A 27,379-nucleotide genomic window follows, 5' to 3' on the forward strand; every position below is an offset into this window, starting at 1 on the left:
TGTCAACAATATCTTGCACTACAAAACAGATGGCATTCTCTGTGTGTCAATTCTATCTTGGACTACAAAACAGAGAGTAGAATATGTTTGTCAACTCTATCTTGAACTAGACAACAGATAAATACTATATTTCAACTGTGTCCTGGTCTCTTAAACTGATAGAATTCTCTATATTTCAACTCTACCCTTAATAGGACACAATAATAACAAGAACAGCTTTCAACAAAATAAATTTATTCATATATTTTTAATGTCATTGACATAAGGAGTAGCACTTATAATTTTAATAACACTGATTTTTCACTATCAGAATGTATACATGCAATTTCAGGATGATTAACAAAAACAGACCCATGTGTATATTTAAATCTATTCCAGACACCAAGAAAATAAGGTTTCGTGTGTTAATATTGTCAGGTAACAAAATACAGGACTTTATGTATGATCATTTGAACTTTTACGAACCAGTATGATTTTACACGTTTATTCAAAATGCATTTTATGCATTTATGTTCCACTCAAGTAAGTAAATGTACACAAATTACCAAAAAAAAAAAAAAAAAAATTGTATGACACCTTTTTAGAAATAACTTGTAACACTTCTTGAACTTTATTTTCTCATTTTAATGAGGATAATTATTAAAAAAAAATAAATAAAAAGTGAAGAATAAATTCAGCTTATCTTTTTCCCTGTAGCTGTGACACTCATAAATAATGTGTTTTCAGGCCCTAAAAATGTATATATAGTTATAAGAAATCAAATACATCACTTAAGATGTACCACTTAGGCCCACTTCCAAATGATGGGCTATTAACTTGGGATAAGCTAATGGCTGGCACTGTTTAACACTGAAGGTTCAATTCTTCATGCAAGTATAAGAAAAAATATCTTCGTCAAGAAGCAACCAATGTTAGATGTGGGACAAAAATCAACAATCATTAAATAATTAATTTTGAAATGGGTGTGGTGGTTGTATAGTTAACCACACACTGACTTAATTTCACATATGCTGTGTGTCCTATTTACCTAAACACTAATTCCGTTTATAAAAAATAATTCATTTTGGCAGCAGAAAATGATTGGGATAGTTTTATGTCGTCAGAGCAGATAAAAATTAATCATGACCAAAATCAAAGCTACAGTACAATTTTGAACTCATGTTTGTTTTTTTTGTAAGAATTTTCACAAAAGTTGACATTCAAGATATACATATATTGTGACACTAAGTACAATGATTACCAGTATGATTTCTTTCAGTCCTAAACACAAAGACTGTCACTCATGAAACAAACTGACAAAAACCATCTTTAAAACAAACGGAAACTTGTAAAATTTACATTTGGTTACTAAACAAATAAGGACATTTCGCCAATACCACAAAAAAAGTATTTGTGTTGTGTGAAATTTAAGTATAATCTACAGTCAAATCCAATTGTCAATTTTTTAGTGAAAAGAGCTCAAATCTTATTGATAGTGAGCAAGACTACAGAACATGAACCAGCTAGATATATCGACTCTGAAAAAATGTAATATTATATATTTTGAGGCTTACAAGGCTAAATGCAAGATTAGTAGTAAAAAGTTCAACAAATATTAACTTTCCATGATTATGATGAAAAGAGCTGTATTTGACAACATTTTGACAAAAAAAAAAATATGAAAAATGTATCTCTAAATCCATTTCCGGCTCATGATCTGATATACTCTGTTTTTGAAAAAGCTTATAAATTAACACAAAACACACTCATTAAAATTAGTACTGCAGGCCAACAACCCACAGAGTTCAGCTCAGTTCTTAACTGTCGATCTTTAAGTCAAATATAGCAAATATTCAATATTTTAATATTCATTATGTAAACCCAAGGGAAAATTAGACGTCATAACACTGGGTGTGGGAGGAACAAAAATTGTCTACATAATAACGACAAGTTGTATAATAATTCATTTCTGAAAAGTCTGATGTTAAAATAAATAGTATGTTAAAGATTAGTAAATGCCCCAGTTGATTCATGTGTTAGTCTATTTTTTTCTTTTGTCACTTTGATAAAAGATTTCAGAAAAATTGTGATGCGTTTGAAGAACTGTCTGATCTTATATAATAAATAATACACTGATAATAATTACAGGGTGGTAGCCAGGAATCATGAATGGAGGTGCAATATTATTTGTAAGGGTCTATTGGGGCCTGGAGAGGGGGGAAGCATTTAGAAGACACAAAACCATTTGCTAAGCAAATGAGTCATTTGAATGAGGAGACTACACCATCAACAATTTAAAAAAAAAGTCCTGTGTGTGCTCACAATCCCTGGCTACAGTCTTCTATTGACATTATCAATCAATATGTTAGACCAACATTTCATTTCAAAGCAAAATCAAATGACCCGACAGAACAAAAAAGGAAGGGGACTTTATACAGTGACACTTTTATCATTACAAATTAATTTTACTGCTTGAAGATTAATTTTGATGCTTGAACAGGGAAAAAAAACTTGAACATTTTCCATCCAGCAGTCCAAATTGCGAGAATATGAAAGATTCACATAAGCACTTTGGACATGATATTCAACTAAACTTCAGGGCCCCAGCCTAATAATTAGTAGCCTTAGCTACTGGGCCCCTGCAATTCTTTTTCCCGTCGAATCTGAAATCCTAGTTTTGAATATCTGTAGAAATTCATTAAAAACAGATGCAAGATCACATGTTTTTACAGATTTGATGTTATGTCTATTAATCACAAAATTTGAAAGAGTTTCTTCAGTTCAACAATTAATTGCCAGTCGCTCTTCTGCATTTCTTCTCTGAAATAGTCCTTAACAGCATCAATGGAGGCTCTTGATATCTGAAAAAGACAAATACAAATTAATGTGGATTTATTACTATTCGTGGGATACCATTTTTCCTGGATTTTGTAGGTACAGGTGAACCATGAATTTAGATGTTCAACAAATAACAAATTTTCTATAAGCTTGTATGCAGACCTTGGCATAATCAAGAAATTATAAATCTACGAAAATACAAGTTTTCCTCAATCCACGAAAATTGGTACCCACCAAAATAAATGCATCAACAGTATTGTGATTTTTGGAAACGCAGTATACAAATAATGCTCTAAAAATTTTAAATGTGAGTCTTTATTTTTGCAACACCAATCTGGTAATGAATTTTGCACTTATTAAAACATCACAAATTTTTTAGAATTTACAGTCTGCACTAAATTGCTTCAATATGAGCATACAGTGATATACAGGTCACATAAATAACAAACTATTCTTAAATCAAAATAAAAGTCCCTATATTTAGATAGGTAAAGCAGCGGGGGTTGTAAACATTAAAATGACATTAATCCTAAATGTGTAAATATTGATCTGTGTCAATATCATCGATGAATAGTAAAATCTCTTAAGTTTATTTAAACACCCGGACTCGTACATTCAAGCTAAAAGGCTACATTGACTTAATCGGACTTTAATTCTCTAACAAACATGTTTTGAATACACAAAACTGAATGTGATGTCCCCCTGCAAGCTAACCAAAAAGCCTAAAGACAAAATGATGGTTTGTGGTTTGATATTGTTATGTTTATCAAGGACAATATCTCCAAACAGTGCATTTAGGCCATTGGTGAGATCATATCTTTGAACTTGAAAACATATACAAGTTTAACCATGATCATTAAAAAACCACAAGTGATTCAGATATTACCAAATACTTAGTGACTTAGTTTTAAGGCATAATGCAGGCATTTTGTATCTACTAATCACACTATTTCATCACTGAGGAACTCATTTAATATCAATTCAATCTGTAAAATAAATTTTATGCAAAAGATTTTTGAATATAGCTACAAAATGTCCTTTTTGACAGCCCTTCATTTACTTTTAAGGATCCAGCTATATAGGGTTATACTAAACTAACCATTGATCAAAATCTAACCCTAACCCACAATTATTCCTAACGATAGACTTAGTCCTAAATCATAACCCTAACCTAACATTTATCCTAAATGGAACCCTCATGGTCCTTTGATGGCCATCTTGGTATTTAGATAAGAATATGAAACACACATGACCTAACATTGTAAAACCTGATAAAAAAAATTTCACTTGACATTCATTAACTTTTGATTTTTGACTCTGTGATTGGAGAAAAAAAGTAAAGAAAAATTCCCCACACCCCTTTACTTTCATAATTTACCGGTATGAACATTAACAATTTTGGGCTGTACCCCTTCAAAGGATCAAACCAATTGGTGAAACAGTTCTCAAGATAAAAGAAAAATCTATCATTTGCATTTTTTGGGGTTCAAAAAATGGACTGTATTAAAATATTACATGTACTTCAAGTACAGTGGATTAGATGAGAATGGACGGTGATGCCATGAAATAACAGCAAAAATAGAGTAAACCGTTCCGGTACTTTACATGAATTCAGCTTGACCATTCAGTACAGTGATTTATACTGGAATTGATTGGACAATGGTGGATAGTTGTCTCCATGGCAATCAAACCAAATGTCAATATTTTTATATGGGATACAGAAAGTTGGAGTCTCTGAATTTGAGATAAAATTTTCAATGCTAGATCCTATTCATGCTTTGTATTACAGAACTCTTAAATATTACATTCGAAAACCACAAGGTAATATTATAGTGAAAGGTTATCACAAGGATTTTTTTGGCTAAACATTACATAATCATATCTTCAATAGTACTTTTCAATATGAAATTACTCAAGCTGAACAGCTTCAGAATATAAACACTCAAGACCACAGGTGCAGAAAAAGGACCCATCAAATACACCCCAGATATCATCACCAGTGTCACATCTATTCTTCTTAGAACACAAATTTCTTAAGTGGACTAAATCCTGGACAAGAAGTACTCTAATGACATCATTACTTGTGGGTTGAAGAAAACCACAAAGTTCCTATAAACCCTAATCCTGTTTGAATAATTTCCACAGCGAACTTTTATTTTCCTAAACAGATTGTATAGTAATGTGTTATTATCCAACAGATCATGAAATCTTAAATAAAATCTAATAACGTTGCTAAAAGTACCAAAGAACCCTTTAAGACTGTGTTATTTTTCAGGTAGTTTGAATTGAGGGAAATGCCCTTCATAAATTGTATGTAACACATCACATACACAGCAGATTGAATTTATGTATAAATTCCATAACTGTGTTAAAATGAAGCATATGGAAGATAAAAAGTGGAATTATTTACTACATTAGTACGACATATTTACTGTACATTTTATCAAGTATTAAATTGGCTCCCACTCCTTGCCTAAGAAGATCATTGTTAGTGCGTCACTTGTTCATATATTATTAATGGGACAATTAATGCAGCTCAATCCCCTTTCCTTCTATCTATATGTATCACTCAGTTTTATAGACATAAATCAAGAATTTTCATGCTTATGGATATATATCTATAAGGGAAGAAAACTGCACAATTTTGCAAGTCACTCTCAGGAGGGCCCTACCTTGTACTATGATCAAATTATTTAATATGAAGGAATATTTATTTATCAAATACTAGTCTACTCATATTTATTTTTTAGAATTTTTCTTTTAATTTGCTAATGCCCAATAACATCTATAGATTATGAAAATCAATTAGTACCATTCCTTTACTTTACCTTTAACCATATCAAATAAGAGCAACAATCAATTTTTCATATTTACTAATCAACAGATTTTTACACACCCACTCACTCCCTTCAAAGTTCTTAGTACTTAATGCTACCATGTGATATTGCAAAATTTATACAAATGTCTCTAAATTATATCAGAAATTATTCAATTTTAAATATTTGATAACAAACTTAGACTAGATAATTGTCTGTTTTGCTCAATGAAGAATGACATGTGAATAAGATTACAACAAAATTACAAGCAGTGCAGGTAGCCTTTAGTTAATATAGGATAAAGGTTACAAAGTGCTTGGGACTAAGGTGGAGGAAGATATAATTTATGCTTGTGCACCAATATTTAAGTTATAGTTTATTTACACCATAGGTACACTATAGGAGGGCAATAAGGGCGGATCATTATTAATGTTTCCTTAATGTAAAGAAAGAGATGAGTGAGTTCTCACAGCAAGGACCAGGATAGTTTGATTCACAAAATATCATTTGAATGTTGTGAACAATAAATGGGAAAAACTCAACTCACAATTTTTGTAGACTTTCAACAGACACACACACAGGCACTTGTCTCTGAGAAAAAATTACCTATATACCTTAATACCTTAATATATTCATGTATACAGGTAACTTTGTGGACAGGAACTAAAAATAATGGCAGATAATGCCAAAGCAGTCTCTGGTAAGGATGTGAAAAGGAGGATTGTTCTATAATTTAGCAGCGAAAATCATTACTCATTTTCTAATTAAACATGGTTTAATGCCCATTAATGGAGAAAACACTCTGCTTACTCTTGACATTTCTGTCCCTATTTTGGACTTTTTAGCTTCTACAAATTTCCTTTCAGAGGCAGATCCAGGTTTTTGAAAGGAGGGCATAAATGTAGAAAACTGTATATTTAACTAAAAATTTTGATGAACAATTTTATGCTTAAAATTATATATTTTCCAGTCAAAGGTGGGCCTACATCCTCTATGCCCCTCCCTGAATCTGCCACTACTAATTATATTTAGTAACACATCCCAAGTGTACATATATATCTTTAGATTTGTATACGCTAGTAAACATCCTAATTTAACTTAGTTGATAAATGACATATTCCTGATGTGTCTTTTATCATTCTGCACCCAATAGTTCGATAAGTACCTGTACATGTACTAATATATAGTTGTTTGACATTTTGAAGCAATTTACTACTCAGCACACATGGCTCATATCAGTGGCAAATCATAGTTCAGTACTATTATTATTATAATCAACATAATATCTCACTTCCTATTGCTATTTCTGTGCAAAAGGCAAACAGGGACAAAATATTTTCTAGCTATAACTATAGATCATATACCCTTGAGACTATCATCTGATGAAATTATCTGGAATCTCCAGCAATATTCTGATTAACTGTAAAGTGGAATTGGTACCATAAATTAAACCACATCTTAACAAGTTATTGTGAAGTTTTGCTTGAGCAAATGCAGAGCTGATCAGCTTAATTGTTATGTACCAGGATGATCAAGTCAAGTATAAATGTTTGCTTTTTTTATTTGATATAATTTTATAGTGACAACACATATCCATCACTCATCTGCATACATATCTAGAGATCATATTTAGAAGAAATAAAATTAAGTCAAACATGCCAATTTAAAGAACCTTTCACGAGAAAGCTCACATATCGAGATCATATTAAGAAGAAATAAAATTAAGTCAAACATGCCAATTTAAAGAACCTTTCATGAGAAAGCTCACATATCGAGATCATATTAAGAAGAAATAAAATTAAGTCAAACATGCCAATTTAAAGAACCTTTCATGAGAAAGCTCACATATCCTCCCCCCCCCCCCCTATGAAAGGGGAGAGCTTATTGTGACCTGCTAGCATAGTCTTTTCTGTTATGATTTATGACATAACCATGTCTAAAAACAGATAAAATTCTTATCCTAGTGACAAGATTTAAAATTATACTCAATTTGTGGTCACTGTGACCTTGACCTCAGATGTTTAGACTTATACGTTAATAGGAATCTGCCTCCCCATATATTTTAACAAATATATTCAAGTTTGGTACCAATTCAATGCACGGTACTCCAGGAGTTATAGGAGAAACCCCTTTTCTGCACAAATTTCAGTCTATTTTTAAGGCAGTAACTATGACCTTCACCTCAGATGTAGTGACCTAAAAATCAATTCATTATATATGATCATATATCAAAAATACTTGATTTAGCATCCAGAAAGAAACAGTACATCAGAGACATGAAAATGCATTTCACAGAGAACACTCTATATGACACCAAAGTATGACAAAGACTAAGACAAAGTCATGAAAGAACATTTCACAGAGAAAACTCTATATGACACCAAAGTATGAAGAAGACATGAAAGAACATTTCACAGAGAAAACTCTATATGACACTAAAGTATGACGAAGACATGAAAGAACATTTCACACAGAACACTCTATATGACACCAAAGTATGACAAAGACATGAAAAAACATTTCAAAGAGAACACTCAATATGACACCAAAGTATGACAAAGACATGAAAGAACATTTGACAGAGAACACTCTATATGACACCAAAGAGTGACAAAGACATGAAAGAGCATTTCACTGAGAACACTCTATATGACACCAAAGTATGACAAAGACATGAAAGAACATTTCACACAGAACACTCTATATGACACCAAAGTATGAAGAAGACATGAAAAAACATTTCACAGAGAACACTCAATATGACACCAAAGTATGACAAAGACATGAAAGAACATTTCACAGAGAACACTCTATATGACACCAAAGTATGACAAAGACTAAGACAAAGATATGAAAGAACATTTCACAGAGAAAACTCTATATGACACCAAAGTATGAAGAAGACATGAAAGAACATTTCACAGAGAAAACTCTATATGACACTAAAGTATGACGAAGACATGAAAGAACATTTCACACAGAACACTCTATATGACACCAAAGTATGACAAAGACTATAACAAAGACATGAAAGAACATTTCACACAGAACACTCTATATGACACCAAAGTATGACAAAGACTATGACAAAGACATGAAAGAACATTTCACACAGAACACTCTTTATGACACCAAAGTATGACAGACATGAAAAAACATTTCACAGAGAACACTCAATATGACACCAAAGTATGACAAAGACATGAAAGAACATTTCACAGAGAACACTCTATATGACACCAAAGTATGACAAAGACATGAAAGAGCATTTCACTGAGAACACTCTATATGACACCAAAGTATGACAAAGACTATGACAAAGACATGAAAGAACATTTCACACAGAACACTCTATATGACACCAAAGTATGACGAAGACACGAAAGAACATTTCACAGAGAACACTCAATATGACACCAAAGTATGACAAAGACATGAAAGAACATTTCACAGAGAACACTCTATATGACACCAAAGTATGACAAAGATTATAACGAAGACATGAAAGAACATTTCACACAGAACACTCTATATGACACCAAAGTATGACAAAGACATGAAATAACAACACCATTGTCATAGTACAAAGACATCAAGATGACTGATGGACGGACTGAGGAGTCTATGTTTAGAAACTATGACATTGACCTTAGAAGTTGTCACTTCAAACCAGTAGGGACCTTCCTCTCAAGTTAGGTTACAATTAGATTAAAAAAAAAATTTAAATTAGCTTCCAAAAACCCTTTTATTTCAGTCAATTTTTAGTTACTATGACCTTGACCTTATACAAAGTGACCTCAAAATCAATAGGGACCTTCCTCTAATTAAATGTGGCCCTATAATATATCCAAGTAAGATTACCAACCGATATGTAGCATTTGATTTAGCATCAAGAAACAGAGATGAATGATGGACAGACAGGTTAAAGAACTATATACCCCCGCTTCTTTGATGAAAAGACTATAATAAGAATTTAAAATAGTCCTTTCATCAAGTTCAATAAGCTATAAATATATACATGTGACTGAGCCTTTGGCCCTTGATAATCTTTTTGGTATTTTAAAGTGTTTGAACTCGGTCTTCATTGGCAGATCCAAAAGATCCCTAAATTAGGGGCATTGCAGTTTCAAAATAAAATATTTTGCACATTGTAATTCTAGCTTTGCATGCACCAAAGAAGCCTGCTCATATCCTGACTATTGAGATGTAAAATAAAAAAAATAAAATATTCAATGAAATATATTTTCTTCACAAATCATCTTAATATGACACTGCAAAACCTTTGACAACAAGTGTGGTATTCTTCAGACTTCCGCACCGAACCCCAAAAAAAATCTAATCAGGTATATAAATAGTTCTTTATTGGCGTTTTTGTGTTTAATTTCCACATAATTAAATTCGACAGGAGCGTTCATGTGTCGAACATGTAGTAAAGACGACTCCATTATCCTACTATATGGTGACAGTTTTTCTGTCATTTCCTCCTATTTTACCTGTACACACAGTAAATTGCCTGGCATGCCGTGTCATCAAATTTTCGTTAACAATTAATTAACCACTTGTTTGATTAAGTCTCATTCAAAACTGTCATTCTTAAAGATAGATCCTGCCTTTAAGAAACCATGTGTAATTTTGAAACCTTCAATCACCTGTCAATCTTAGCCTTACATAATTTGTAGAAACCACATGATTTTATTAATTTTCTGATTTATGCTAATCTAGACAATATGATTTGACAAAAGTTTGGATGAGTTTCATTAGTCATAATTTTATTCAATAGAAATTATTAACAATATCTGTATTTACTTCCACATTTAAGACCATTCACTAATTCACCTTTATTGCTCTCATAACATGTTTTCTTCGTTCAGCAGGAAATCTTCCATGGCCATCAAAGTTTTTACTTTCAAAGTTTTATAAAATTGAAAGAAAGAGAATTAGATCAATACTTAAAATACTAATTCATATGAAATGGTGATGGGTTTGAAGCCTGGGTGGGTGAAAAACAAAGTCTTTAAAATTGGTATTTGTTGCTTTTTTGCTAAGCCTGCAGCATTTAGGAGTAAGAGTAAAGACTGGCTCAGCTTCGAGTAGAAGAATTATGTATCCAGATAGGAACACTATATGAAACACAGTACATCAGAGACACAAAGGAATATTTCACAGAGAAAACTCTATACAACACCAATGTCACAGAACAGGAGAAAAATGTGATTAGGTATTGCAAATGGATCCCTGTGATACAATTCTGTTATTAGGAATAAAACATTGGATAACAGTTAACAGCAGTATCCAGTTGTAAGGGAATACATGGAATGAAACTGATATTATCAAGATCAGCTAACAAAAATCTATCAAAATTTATTCCAGAGTAAATTTATTTTTCTTTATCAATATTTAATGATTGGTCAGTTTTTGAAAGAATATTTTTTGTAAGGAAGTCCAAATTTATAATCAAATATCTAACACATTTAGAAACGGTGTCAATTTTGTAAATTAGTGTGTAAATTATCCTGTCAATCCCTTTCACTAACTAGAACATTACTAACAAGGTCTAGTTAAATTCTTTTGTACTGTTTCTCAATGTTTTACAATTACAAACATGCAATAAGAATGTAGTCTACATTGATAAAAAATTCTTATACATCAGGTTCTTACACATTCATTTTGATGAAATGCATTTTTTTTAATTTTGTTAAAATAGTCTGATATAAAATTAAGAAGATGTGCTACGATTGTCAATGAGACAATTTTACAACAGAGACCAGAGGAAGCGGATGTAAACAACTATAGGTTACTGAAGGTCTTCAATAATGAGCAAAACCTATACCATATAGTAAGAAAAAGTAAACCCTAACATGACAAAATAGTCCATTTTATGAGAATTTTGAAGTTAATGCCAGTGTGTTTTACCTGAGAACAAACAAATTATGAGTGAAACAAAAGTTTTGCAATATATATATATTCTATGTGCCAGTTGAACTAATGTAACATTTAAATTTCGAAATTTCTACAAGAAAATCATTAACTATTGTTATTTTCCAAGTTGCTAAGGGATTGAACAAATTAATCAAAAGAGTCACTAAGATTATACACTCTGGTAGATTAAAATATCTTACCTTGCAGCAGATTTATAGTCAAAATGCCACTTATCATAATAGGCAAGTTAGCATATACTTTTACCAGTTTACCTACCTTACTATACAACAGATCTGTGTGGTCAAAATGTCGCCCAAACATTTTAGGTGAGTCCCCAGATACAGCTTCTATCTTTATACACACTTCCATCCCCTTTCTGGCAATATCCACAGGTTTGTTGTTATTTTCTATACTGGATACGTGGCCAATATCAAGAAACTGAAAAAAAAAAGATTAAAAATTTTTAGTCACAACAAATCCATCCCTTGATAACTTATTATGGTCATTTGATTAAATAACACAACAATCTCAGCATCCTTCTAGTTAAATGATATTCACATAATACAACACCATTTCTTAACTACAGTGTATATCAAAATATGGAGATATGGTATGATTGCCAATGAGACAACAATCCACCAGAATTCAAATGACATGGAAGTAAGCAACTATAGGTCACTGTACAGCCTTCAACAAGAGGCAAAACTAATACCATACAGTAAGCTATAAATGGTCCAGACATGACAAAATGTGAAACAATTCAAATGAGAAAGCCTTATGACAAAACAATAAATGTAAAACAAATAGGACGGATGACAACCATTGACAACCACTGAATTACTGGCTCCTGACTTGGAACAGGCACAAAAAGATTGATGCCTTGGTCCATTCTTTAAGAGAGTCTGACAAATATCTTGCAGTATTTCTGGTTTCAATTGACCATGCAAGTTATGATGACTGTCTTATTCTACAATACAAATAGTCTTAAAGAAAAAATATATTAGTTCACTCTTTTAATCCCCTTCCAAATCCAACCTTTTCATTAACACTGCAAGTAGACGTCTAAAAATGTTTGTGGTTCGGAGATTAAGAAACAAGGTTCAGAGATTATAACACCTTGAATAAGTTTAATATCTACAGACAAATCCATGATAATTTCCATTCAAACTGTACTCAAATGACCACCAACTCAGAATAGCAACATCATCATCATCATCACATCATAAAAACAGTGAGATTGTATGATCTATGGATTATGTCTTAGACTAAGTACAATCAAAGTAATGATGTCATTTCAGTAATTAGTCAAGGGCAATTAGTACAGAAGATTTCATGCATTGGTATACCACAGCTATGTCTTTCTCAGTAAAACTTTGGCCGCAGGAATGGAAGATTTGATGGTAAATCTATCAAGACAAGTTCAAATAATAAATAAAGGTTTGTTATACACTGACAAATGATGCTGAACATGTCCCAAACATAGTGTATTCCCAGATCACCATTGTTTACAATAGACTGACACTCCTGTTTTGACTTCCCAGACAAAATAGGTTACTGTGAATTCAGAAATTATTGCGAGGTTTTATTAAGGCGAATAATGCAACTGGGTGAGTATCGTAATAATAAGAACTCACATTCCGATAACTGAAAGATAGATCTGAATGCAGATTTTTTTCGAAATTGGAATAATTAAACTCGCATTTTTTTCCATTCTTAAAAAATCATAATGATAAATGCACCGAATAATTTCTGAATTTACAGTAATGTGACACAATGAATTTTCAACCTATTCACGTTAGTGTTCAGCTAGTTTTCATCAACAGAACTTTTTAAAATTTTACTTACTTTATACTTAACCTACCATCTCATGATCCTATATACTAGGACTTCACATTATGACATTTACTGATCCATTCATTAGAAAACACTGGCATTGAAGGAGTAATGTCAAATTTCTCAAAACATTTCAAGGTAGATATATTTCGATTACATACCTTGTGAAACCTCATGGCTGGTCAAAGTTGTAACACATCCCTTTAGACCTACTGATCATTTTTACTCTTGTCAAGTTTTGATTTAACTGCTTTAGTTTTTGAGATATATAAAGCCAAAAACTGCAGTTCCCCCCTATGTTCCTCGTTTTACCTGCAGCAGCCATTTTTTCATCAGATATCAACAAAATGAGGATCATTTGTGGAGAACATGCCATACCTAATTACTGACAAATTTAAAATTGTTGGGTACAGAGGGGAGGATTTACAAAAAGTTGATGGTGGACGTCATATGATCACAAAAGCTCACCCGGCCCATAAGGGCAAGGTGAGCTAAAAATGCAACCACAACAACAAGAGACAAGAAACTTGACTTTGTGCATGTACTTAAATTTCGGTCAGGGTACTCAACCCTTCTTCCATTATCTAGATCAGTTGAAGGAACTTGAAAGTACAAATAGCTGATCATGACAAACTTTCTCTGATTGTGAAAGGAATCAAACACACCCTATCCTTCACTATACATATAGAAAATGTACCATGACACTAACTGAATACAACTCCTTTTAACTTGGAAAATCAAAAGACATGCCTCACTTATTACTTAAATAACTTGCATATTGTTGTGACAAAAATGTAACGGCTACACACAGTGTGTCTGCCATATTTACCATGGGAGCAGTCTTTATTATTCAAAATAGTAATACTAGGTTAATTTTCTATAATGGAATGTGATCTTACACAATGAGGACACTGACTTCCTCAAAAGTACTTTTATTCAAAGATACCAGTTTTCAAGTACAAACTTCAAAACACAACAAAATGTATTTTCATTTACTTAGTATGTAGGAAAATCTTTAACTGCCTATTTGTCCTTAGGACACCATGCTCTGCTCGTACTATTACATTTCCATGTTTTATCAAACAGTTCACTTCAGAATGAACACATATACTAATTTATAAGTTGATGTGACCACAAACTACCCTAAACGAAACTTCAACTGACCTTAAATTAAAACCTTAACCTGATATGGGAAAGATGGACTAACAGAAAGACATAAGGTCCCTCTACTATTGCAGGCAGACTATTGAAACAGAGCAACCAGAGACTCTTATTATCCATGTATGACAAATGACACAGTCTCTCAATAACAAGGAGTAATAGGTCAACCAAGACAACCATATTTTGTTTATTAAGTAAGAAATACCTGTATGTCTGACAGGAGTCACCTGACCTTCACCTCATTTTCATGATTCAATTATCGTGTGCTTAGGTAAATTTCTCATCTTCATTTATTTTCTCTTCAAATATTCATGAACAAAACACATGGAGCTTAAATTTTCATTATAAAACTACTCATGACATACATGGGCAGACATAAGAACATGTACTGTGTATTCATTTATGTTCGTCGGTGGCAATTTTTCGTGAATTGAATAAAATTTTTATTTCCCTGGATACTTGATTTTGTGGTTTTGGTAAAGTTTGCTTACCAATCTATGAAAAATTTATCTCTTCGGCATAAAAATTTGTCTTAACCCATGAAATCCACCGAAATTGGTACGGAAGAATAATAATGAATCCACAGTACAAAAACGCCTCTAAGATAATGATAAACTTTTTATTAAAATGTAGCAAACATTGTTTTGACTTGTCAACTGTACCTAATTGAGAACCTTACTCAAGGACTTGTGTGAAGTGCTTCTATGACACGAGGTTTTTGTAACTTGATCGAGAGACATTTCCTATCAATTATACTATTGGACACTAGGTCTGTAGAACAGGAAGTTTTATTGTGATGTAATATCAAGTAACACAGAATTTTGTCATCGACGGTTCCGTAACTGCAGATGTAAGAAATTCCCACAGTAATTAGCAGGATGTACTTTTGCGAATGAAGAATATATACGTAGAAGATACAGCAGACCTTGAAACTTGTATTTGTATGTACTTTTGTCAAATCTGAAGTCAGTGGTCACCGCATTCTTTCTTAGTCCAACTGTCAGTAGTTATTAATTAAATTATCAATGCACATTGGCATAGAATACCAGTAATGTGTATTTTGCATGGTGTATTCACAAAAATTAAGCAAACATATGAAAATAAGGAGATTGTTGATTTTTGATAGTTTCTGTTCAATCTATTCCTAAGTTTTATATACTCAGGACCATTTAAACCTTTATATATTGATTACTGAATGTTGCCTGTATGTTACCTTCTACAAATTCTTTTGGTATACATGTGGTTGGGTTGCTGACTTATTATTGTATTCCCTTCATTTTCATTTATTTATATCAACAGTTATATATATATTTATTTTGATATATTGCAGCTTGCTGGACTTGTCCATTTAAGTTCTTGTTCTGTTAATGGGATGTGATTTCAGATTTAAAGAGTTACTCTTTCCTTGTACACCTATGTAACATTTTAGTATGTTGAGTTAATGTCAATGAGACAGCAACCCAACCACAAGAAAAACCTCAAAGCATCTAGGTCAACAAATATTGATTTGTGGTCTTACACACACAAAATACCAATACTAAAACACAGTCATTGTCAATGCGACAGCAACCCAAAGACAATAAATGGGGAATGTGTCCATGGGACACAGATGGTGCCCCCGCTTGCATATCATATAAAGTTAGAAAAGGACATAACTGAAGAACGATATAAGTGATGCTACCCAAATTTGTACTTGATCTGAGTGTTGTGGTAATAAGTATTGTGTATAAGTTTCATAACATTTGGTTAAGGCAACCTTAAGTTAAAGAACAGAAACCAAAAATTCAGCAATTTTTCCATTTGTAAAGGGGCATAACTCTAGAACAGTAAAAGTGACGCCACCAAAATTCTAACTGGATCTGTGTTTTGTGGTAATAAGCATTGTGTATAAGTTTCATAACATTTGGTTGAGACAAACTAAAGTTAGAGAACGGAAACGAAAATTTCAGCAATTTTTCCATTTGAAAAGGGGCATAACTCTAGAACGGTTAAAGTGAAGCCACCAAAATTCAAACTTGATCTGTGTTTTGTGGTAATAAGCATTGTGTATAAATTTCAGAGCATTTGGTTGAGGCAAACTAAAGTTAGAGTACGGAAACCAACTTTGGGACGTACAGACGGACAAGGGTAAAACTTAATGCCCCCACCGTGGCATAAAAAAAACTAAATGCATCTACATGTCAATATAGATTAATTTGTGGTCTTACACAACATACCAAACACTGTCAATCATGTGTGTGTAGAGTTTCTTGGGGGTATTGAGGGTATTGGTGGTGCAATATTACATAATGAGAAACTTCTTTTAGGTAGAGACACATTCATTAGCTTTTGACCTTCACAAATTTATCATGTCTGATGTCTTATGTTATGTGTTTGGATACATATTGCACAATGCACCAAAAACAATGAATGATATAAATCTGTCAATGAAGTAGTATATGGAATCACTTCCAGAAATAAAAGACATTTGTACTGAGATTGGCACTTCCACAATAGAAGGGTAAGGGGTACTTTACCACTTAACAAGTAGGCAATAACTTGTGGTATTGTACAGAATACATTTGTCAGTAGAAAGCTACAGTCATTTTACATAATACTTTGGTACTTGTAAGTCTTAATGAAGTGATATACTATTATCATAGTAAACAATTTCTGTCTGTAATAAGTACTTTTGTAATACTAATATTCATTGGTAGTTCTTTGTTAATTGGATGACATGTACTTTAATTGTCAGGTGACTGTCCTATAAAGTAACTCTTCTCCTGTAAAACCCCTCCCCATACTCTAAAACAGTAAAGCACTCCTTAAATCACCATAAAATATCATTCATGTGTTAATGTCATAACATGAATGTGATAATAATTATCATACCTTACTATAGTAACCACTTATAAAAATAAAACAGTCATTAAAGCATGTTTTTCTTTCAATTAAAATAAAAATAATCCCTTTTCTGCAGCAAGCTGCACGTAGGCAAAGTAACTGTTTAGGAATATGCAACATTGAGTTTTTCTTCTTGTTCCTGTATGTTATTGAAGCAAATACATGTAGTTTCTTTCTGATTAAAGTGGGATAAAAACATGTCCCCCCCCCCCCCCCCCCCCCCCCCCACACACACACACACGCAAAAGATAAAAGATGATAGGTCAATGCCTAACTTTCCTGGTTTTTCTTTTCAAACTTTCAAACAAAATCTTGGGTTCTTGACAGAAATTTTTCCGAAGCCAAAATATAGAATAAAGGCTATAACTTGTTATATCTTACTATGGCTGGCATGTCTAGTATGTGAACTAAAATGCATGACATATGTCTATTCTGTAATTAATGACTCAAAATGTTTCCAAATCTTCCAAGGACAAAAAAAGAGAGAAATTCTCATATTTTTTAACAATTTATTAGATAGAGAAATGCATGCCTATCTTGATACAATGCCTAACCCTGATTTCTTGTTTTAATTGAGCCTATCGATACCTTACATCAGTGCCAAAACACTATTAACCAGTCAGAGTAGGAAGTCAGTGTTTACTTCTCAGGATGCATCTGTTTATTATTTTTACACAAGATAATGCTGCAAGTGCAAAAATATCCTCATTTATCAAAGAACACTGACTATCTCCTAAAATTCGGGCAATAGGGAAATACATGCTGGTTCAATTGTTTTACATAATATATCATGAGTGCAAAATGTGTTTCTATCTGCAATGACTAAGTACTGCATCAGACATGTCTAAATTATTTTTGAAGGGAGGTCATCTCTTTGAGCAAACAACATTGCTTACAGCCATCTTTTGTTATCTTGTGGTGTGCCATATGATTAAAATGTTTCTCTAATGACAAGACAGAATTATTAAAAATGTATAAAAATATACTTATAAATAGAGTTAAACATAAACTGTTAACACAGAGATATGTCTTGCCTTTTTGTTATTTCGATAGTAAAATGCAAATGTTGAAATTAAAATAGCAATACTTTAACATGTAAGTAATGCAAAAATATTTAGAGTCAATGAACCATGACTGAAGATACAGGGTAAAAAAATATCATGGAAATGAGATGTGCCAATGTTAATGCAACTGCATACCAAATATCATTGACCTACCACTAGTGGTTCCCATAAACTGACCTATTCACAAACAATACAAGTAAACTAAGCAAACGTTTCAAAGTCAGTAGACCATGACTGAGGGGGCAGGGCCAAATAATCTCCATGGAAATGATATGTGCCAATACTAATACAACTGCTTATCAAATATAATTGACCTACCACTAGCGGTTCCCCATAAACTGACCTAATCACAAACTAATACATGTAAACTAAGCAAAAGTTTCAGTCAGTACACCATAACTGAGGGGGCAGGGCCCAATAATCTCCATGGAAATGAGATGTGCCAATGCTAATACAACTGCATGCCAAATATCATTGACGTACCACTAGTGGTTCCCCATAAACTGACCTAATTACAAACTAATATATGTAAACTAAGCAAAAGTTTCAAAGTTAGTAGACCTTGACAGAGGGGGCAGGGCCAAATAATCTCCATGGAATGAGATGTGCCTATGCTAATACACAGAGTTCTCAAAATCTTTTTTTGCCTGGTGGTCCTTGAAGAAAATATGAAGGTCCTCACTATCATTCCTATTGCAAATTACCAAAATTGTGTTGGTCCTTCCAAAAAATGTGGTGGTCAAATCCCTAGGACCACCACTTATCGAGAACTCTGAATACAACTGCATACCAAATATCATTGACGTACCACTAGTGGTTCCCCATACACTGACCTAATTACAAACTAATACATGTAAACTAAGCAAAAGTTTCAAAGTTTGTAGACCTTGACAGAGGGGGCGGGGCCAAATAATCTCCATGGAATGAGATGTGCCTATGCTAATACAACTGCATACCAAATATCACTGACCTACCACTAGTGGTTCCCTACAAAACTGACCAAATCACGAACTAATACATTGTTGACCCTGCTTTTGCCGACGCAGGAAACAGCACTTTTGGACTCTGTCAAGGCAAGGTAAAAATAGGTACCATTTTTCACACCATTCATCACCATAATGAGCCATTTTGCGCAACCCAGCCAAAACTGAACCATTACAACAGCATTCTTTCAATTCAACTGTTTCCTAAGTGCATAAAATATTTCCTGCAATTTATTCTAAGCATTTCTTCAATTTTTTCACCTCTCTTTCTGACTCCTTACAACACCTGTGACTCTTACAAGTATTTCTTTTCACATTCAAACTTCCTTGTATAGGTAAAAAGTATAAAGAGAAAAAAGTGAAAACTTAAAAATGGCAGTTCTGTTTCAACAGCATCTGTAAATGGAATCAAGTTCTTAATGGTAACTGATTTCTACAGAGAATCTGAACAACTAAGGACTTTTTTTTATATCATGTTTTATGATTTTCATCATAGTTCTGCCTGCCTCTATCAAAGTATTTGCAAATTTGAATGCAAACAATAAACCAGAATCAACAGCTAATGTTGATACCTGAACTGAAACCTACAAATTAACTACCAATTCCTGAAAATTTCAAATTCTTTAAAAAAATCAGTACTTAAAATGTAAAACGGAAAAAGTCTAGGCACAGAAAAGTCAAATGCTGTGATCATTGAAAACTGACAGAAGAGAATGTAATCAAGGCAATTGATCATTATTTCAAAGATAACATCGATGTTCTGATACACATTACAGATCATTGTATTAACCTGACAAATATTAATGTCCTAAAAACTGTGATCACAAATTTTTGATGATATAAAAATACCAAGAAAACATTCATTCTGATCATATCTAATCATTTATTACTTTCTGCTAATAGAAAAAAATCCTGATATGTAAATACAAAAAAAAAAGAAAAGTTGATTGATGAGTTTAATTATTTCCAGCTACTGTATTTTTTTTAAAGAGCGAAGATTTTCTCCCCTTTATTTATAAGATGGAACGTGCCAATTGTACTGATGCAGTTTGGCACAGAATTCAGCTGTTTGACGTCAGAACCTATGAAGTGTAACAGCTGCTGATTGAAGCCATTACACAAGTATTTTAGGCAGGGCTACTTGGGTTCATTTTGGTACAACGCTCAACAATCATTCATAAAAAAGAAATTGAAACAAGGAAAATCACATTACAAATATTCCTGTATGAATGATCTTTGTACTTCATTTTCCATAAGCGATAGTGTTCAGGTACTTTTTTCAATTTGTTTGTCTGTACTCTCCACAGTCCATCTTAATTTTCTTTACCAGCGAATGGTTGTCTATGAAACTCTTACAATTTTTTAAGTACATGATCCCTATGTGCAATTCCTATTTGATTTTTCATCCTTAGTAACCTTTTTACTGTAGTTTTTTGTTGCAAAACAATTATTTTGTTAGAAGAGTTTGAATTTTGATAATTCACTCATACTTGAAGGTAAATTCAAACAAAATGGAAAACAAAAAAATCTTTTTGAAGACAACTTTTTTATTTGATAAATTAGGACAAAAGCAAAATGCACTGTACTTCATTAGCCCAATCAGTTAGAACGGTGACTTTGATCAATCAAGTTCGTGGGTTCAATTCCTGGAGGTGACAATATGATTTTCTAGCAAGAATTGTACTCTCTTGTTACATTTGGTGCCCAACGTTGGGTTTAGTTACAAAAGACCATGGTTGAAAAGGATTAGCAGATTCCAGATGCTTACACCTCAAAACAGTATGACCATGTTTTGTTATGGGAGATAACACAGGAGTGCACAAAAGGAAAAATAGTATAAATAACAGACATATCAACAAATCTTAACATTGACCAATGAATCATGAAAATGAGGTCAAGGTCAGATAAACCCTGCCAGACAGAACCAAATCACAAAAAATTAACATTGGTTGATTGATTGTTGTTTGTTTATCTTCCAGTGGCAAATTACTAATGGAACCCCCATAATTCATACCAATAAAAATTAAAATAGATGGACATTAGCATCAGGTAACTGTAGGATATCTCTTAGAATATCATTGGTTTTAATGAGTTGTTTATGGGAGATCAGGATATATGATTTGAGGGTATACAAACACCCTGGGTCTCAAACCATGCTCATTATATACCTTAGTTATCACCAGCTAGGGTATGATTACATTTTGTACATGTTTATATTTTGCAGTAGAAGAATAACATTATCCATTCAAAAAAAACTCAAGTATGCACAGACATACAATGGTTCACACAGACAACTGGTTTTTAGCCTCTATCTCAAGCAGATAAGAGAATATACATGCAAATGTGCCAAGTTTTAATATACCAATATTTCCATGTACAAGATTTGCTTGATAAGACAGCAATTAAAAATATGGGTTTAATTATACAAAAGAACCCTCCCCATTCTAATGAATCAGAAATGAATTCATTCACCAATCAAAGGATGTTGATCTTGTCATTAACTAACATATATCTATACAAAAAACTATCTCTTCATCATAAGAGGATGTGCCAATCCTATCTTGGCTGTTTTCCTCATCAATAAACGCAATTAATTACCCAAAATGCCTCACTTTAGATGCACCGGAGGTCAACCATCAGCGCTACTGATTGAGCGATAGACAATTTTGCAGAATGAAGATTTAATGTGGATTATATTTTGTGTGAAAACATCAAAGAACTTCCGTTGGAATCGTTTTTACACCTGTGACAAATTATCTTGTCTGCAATAAACTAAAATCTCTGCCACCTGTGGATGGGGATCTTCATCTTGTCTGATGATAAATCATTACCTACATCATCCTAATTTATGAAAGTGTTTTCACGTTTTGGTTTTCATGTCAGTTCTTATAGCTTCACCAATAAATAAGGAAGTCTTATTCAAGGCTGATATCTTATACAACTTGTACCTGTTCATTAAATTGTAAAAAAAAAATGAGCCATTATTATAAGGCACATGCAAATGAAAATTATACATTAGATCTGAAGTTCCCCCCTCCCTTTTCTTTCCTAATCATGATGTCCAAAACCAATTATTTTGTTATTATTTTTGAAAACTAATATTGTTGTTTAAAATTCCGTAAAACTTCACAAATTTACCTCAAAACTTTGGGAAGAAACAAAAAAATATCAAAGCTATCATTGTGAAAATATAACATCTCTTGAATGAACTTTTTTATAAAGAACAACTATTGATACTAGAAAAAAACATTTAGATGTTCAACAATAGACAAAATATCTAATGTCTAAAAGTTTAATAAAAGTCTGGCAGAGAAGGTGCTCCATCATCTATGCCAAAACTTATTATGTCATACAAATCTTTTAGGAATTTCAAAGTATCCCTGTTTTTTTTATAAACTAATAATCGACACTCATTCAGATTTTTACTATATTTTTTCTATACTCAAACCTGTATAACATATTCCCATTTTTCCTTTTATTCGCATCATGCAGGATTTTGCTGAATTTGTATTAATTCGACTTGTAAAATATTGAAATGGTACAATATCAATGCCTGATTCATTTACCTTATCCTTTACAGATGTATACCATAAAAAATTAAAAAAAAGTGCATTCAGAATCAATAATACATTTTTTGCAAATTTGTTTGACCTTCTGCCGATTTCTATTGTTTTCTTTAGTAAAAATCTGACTGACATCACTATTTTGTTTGAAACTCGATACTGTTTTCTTTGCTTCATAACCGTCTGTTATTTCCTATTTTTAGTAGCAAAAATTTCAAACTTTTTTTGACAGCCATCCTTGACCAAGTTCGTTGACTGAAGTTAAAACAAGATATTGTAGATTCAGCATAAACAAACTTTACCATTCTACAGGAAATCTTCAAAACTTAAAAAGTTTGATAATTATGCAAACACCCTTGACCAAATTTCTAATAATAATCATTTGTATATACATTATTGTTTATCTATCTCTATAATAATGATCACCTGTTTGACTAGAAGGATCCAAGTATAGATCAGTAAGATAACTTGTTTACAAAACATCTGACATTACTTGTAAAATGTAAACATAATTATTCTGCCTCCATCGACTGACAATTTTACAATCTGATTTGGTAGCAACCATTTTTAGGAACTACTCTGCAAAGAAAGGCTTGGGAATTTTCAGATTTTATCTGACTTTTGTGTTATTTTCGTGTATAAATTCCAAAAGAAACCTTATTGTAGTAATGTATTCTGATATTATTGTTTCATATATGTAATGTTTTTGAACCCAGGAATCTTCCAACAGCCATCAAGGAAATGATCTTCTAAATCAATATGGTTTAGTTTTCTATGTTATGTACTATTGTTTGTCTTTTGGTTGATTTTGTTTTTTTGCCATGGTAGTGTCAGTTTATTTTCTACTATGAGTTTAAATATCCCTTTGGTATCTTTTGCCTCTCTTTTCATATCACAAATGAATAGGAGAGAACTTCAAAGGCAACCCCAGGAAACTACCAAAGTCAAAACACAGAGTTCATATGGAATACAAGTGTTCAAGAGACCTTTTTCATGATAACTGATGTGCTATTGTAGAGCATGCCTAACAGTAACAACCTTGAAGAAGTGGGGACAATTTTTACAGTTAAATATCTTCATTAAAACTCATGACAGAAACCAGGCTTATAATTATAAAACATATCACCAAATGCAAAATTTCAACAGTTTTTCAAAATGCATCTGATTTTTTTAATTGCTCAAATATGACACATATGTACATCTTTCAAATGATTAATGAAAAATTCATATGAAATTGACCAAATAAGTAACTTTTAACATATATGGTTCATATTCAAAGTTTACTGGTTATTCCAAATGCCAATTCAGCCATGATCCAGCAGCTGTTAAGATAAGACAACAATTAATTTTTTTGTACTGAAAATCATGTCATGCAATTAAACATAAGTCGTTTTAAATGTAACCCATCAGTAACATATGTAAGAAGTATACATGATTATCATCAATTTATTTGAGATGCATCTCTTAACCCTTGATGGTCAGAACCAATGTCTATATTCAAACATCCAACAATCTTAAGCTTATTAACACTTCAACAACTCACCTGTTGTGACGGTATACAGATTGGTGTTCCAACTTTAACAAATCCACTTTCCACACTAACTCCACACACAATAGGATCTCGAGAATTAAATATACAGTTCGGTAACACACGTAACTTGCAAGGGAACACTGCTACGTGTTTGAATTCTTCTTGTTTTTTCTTTTTAAGTTCATCACGATAGGCAGTAAATTTGTCAAATAAATGATATATTATGTCTGCAGTGAAAATTGTCACATTTAAACTATCTGCCAAATCTTGTGCTTCACGCTCCACTTTCACATCGAATGCCAGGATTACAGCATATCTACAAAAGGAATTCTCATATATATATATATAGAAATTTGTTTCCAGTTTATCAATTACATCATCATCCCTTACACTATAGGACATTTTGTACTTTTTGGTCAGCAAGTTACTTTTCTAGTTACATTAATATCAAGGAATACTAATTGGGTAAATAAATATATATCATGCATGAAATCAACAAAATGATTAAAATATGCCTTTCATAAAATATTTTAATTCATTGTTACTCCAAAGATATGTGATACAGATGAAAGAGTTGTGGGTAATACATCAATGAGACAACAACCCAACGACGCATAAAAACAAAAAACAATTTGTTTGCAATTGGGTAAGAACGTTTTAACATATCTTGGTGAATAACGGATGGTTGATCAATGGTTATAGACCATATTTCTACACCCCTTCAAATTCTCGTAAATAATGGACAGTAAAATGTTCTACCATTTAGGTTTTCATGAAAGTACATTGAAAGTTTGTATCCACTTCTCCTATGCTAATGGATTTTGTCCTTACCTGTGTTTCACATAAAATCTTATGACTAAAATTGATTGTAAGTATACTGAATGGTCATGATTAACGCTTTTTTTGTAAGATTTTTTTGTGAAACGAAGGACTGTTTCACGTATTTTCGTATACTTATACTTACTGACTGTCATGTTCTAACATTACAGATGCTTTCATTATATCTTTTTTATGTACAGGTCCTATATTAATACCAGCATACTGAAATAATGCAATATCATGTATCATTTAAATAGTACATGTATTATATTTATACACTTTTCATTAATGTTGGATACCAAATTTTTGTAATTTCATGCATGGAGAAAAACCATAGAATTAAATACTTAAACAGAAATTTTCAGTTACAGGTACTGCAATAGGACAAAATGTTGAAACCACAAAATTAGTTACCCTGGAAATAGCAATTTTTTCCTCTACCAACGAAAAATAAAATAATTCCCAGTAAATTCTATTGTAATTTTCAGAGTACTTTACATAGAACAATTATATACCTTAACTAATTTGTTGCCACATTTATAATATTGCTAATTAGTTAATGCAAAATGAGCCCATTTCAACAAATATTCACAGGAATTTTTTCTCTGTTGTTTTCTAATGTCAATAATATTGCAGAGCAGCCAAGCATTAAGTCAACTTTTCTTAGAATAAATTTACACATATTCAGTAATAAACTGCTTCGCTAAGTGCAGCTGGATACGCCCGCAGAGGTTCAACCCTGAACAGTTGGGGCAAAAATGGACACAATATTCAAGCTTGATACCGGTCTGAATTTGGATTGTAATTAAATATTTGACATATTAAAGGTTTCTGTATAAATGTAGTCAAAGAACTTGAAACTGGTTATATGAATTGAATTTATATTCAATTAAAGATTTCTTGCTGTTGTGCAATACACTGTGCTGTTGCGCAATACTAAATAAATCTGTTGTCAGACTATAAACAAATAAAGTTCAATTTCTCCTCAATGTCATAATTGAAATTTATGAAAATCAATAGGGAGATTACATCAATAGCTATAAATAATTCACCAAAGTTTCATGAGAACTGATGAAAGCATTTTTGAGTTATTGTCGAAAAACTGGAAAATCCCCCCTTTTTTAATGAATAAAACCCTATAACTCAGAAATGTATAATCTAAAATTTATAAAATTCTAAAGGGAGCTTACATAAACAGATATAAACAATTCACCAAAGTTTCATGAGAACTGCTGAAAGCATTATTTAGTTATCGTCTGAAAACTGGAAACGGTAAATCTGAAATTTATAAAAAACGAAAGGGAGCTCACGTCAATAGATATAAACAATTCACCAAAGTTTCATGCATATTGGTAAAAGCTTTTTTGAGTTAATGTCCGACATGTTGACGACGGACGGACGGACGGACGGACAGACAGACGGACGGACAGACGGTCAACGGTATACCATAATACGTCCCGTAAACGGGCGTATAAAAATGAAATTTTCTGAACTTACAAAAATATATTGTAAAGTAAAGCAAATTCAATAATAATAATTTTCACTTCTTTTTAATTTGAATCTAAACTTTAGCCCCACTCTAATTGTCAAGATTTAAAAATATTTTAAATAATGTTAAGTGGTCCTACACAATTCAGAGATATCCAACAGACCGTCTATATACTTGACAAAACAATGCATCCTTCAAGACACATGATAACAAGTACAAGCAGGTGCTTTAATATATATGTGACACATTTCTTCTCATGTGTGAAATTTATTGTACCCAAATCAGTTAATATTTTATTTATTTCCTCTATAAATGTCAGTCCTAAATTGAAATGACTTACAGGAATTTTAGAAGTTCTAAGGAATTCTAGTAAAGCTTCCATGGACCCTAGAGTTGAAGCCTGGACAAATACCCCTCGTTCTGCCAACCTTATAGATCCTAATACTTCTTTCAAAGCAACTGATAATTCTTCCTGTAAAATAAGATAAACTTGAATTAAAT

At 32.2% G+C, this 27,379-nt stretch overlaps 1 protein-coding gene across 1 annotated transcript in view; it reads right to left on the reverse strand.

Moving 5' to 3' along the window:
- Positions 1-217: 217 nt before the first annotated feature.
- Positions 218-27,379, reverse strand: part of LOC127716699 (eukaryotic translation initiation factor 5B-like) — a 90,904-nt gene continuing 63,742 nt past the window's right edge. The window contains exons 22-26 of the mRNA XM_052222930.1: positions 27,219-27,350; positions 25,535-25,611; positions 24,583-24,886; positions 11,829-11,990; positions 218-2,840 (exon numbers count right to left, since the gene is read on the reverse strand). Coding sequence (XP_052078890.1) covers positions 2,733-2,840; positions 11,829-11,990; positions 24,583-24,886; positions 25,535-25,611; positions 27,219-27,350 — 783 coding nt within the window. The 3' untranslated portion in view covers positions 218-2,732. The remainder of the gene's footprint in view (positions 2,841-11,828; positions 11,991-24,582; positions 24,887-25,534; positions 25,612-27,218; positions 27,351-27,379) is intronic.

This window comes from Mytilus californianus, unplaced genomic scaffold, assembly GCF_021869535.1.
Source record: "Mytilus californianus isolate M0D057914Y unplaced genomic scaffold, xbMytCali1.0.p SCAF_9, whole genome shotgun sequence".
Lineage (NCBI taxonomy): Eukaryota > Metazoa > Mollusca > Bivalvia > Mytilida > Mytilidae > Mytilus > Mytilus californianus.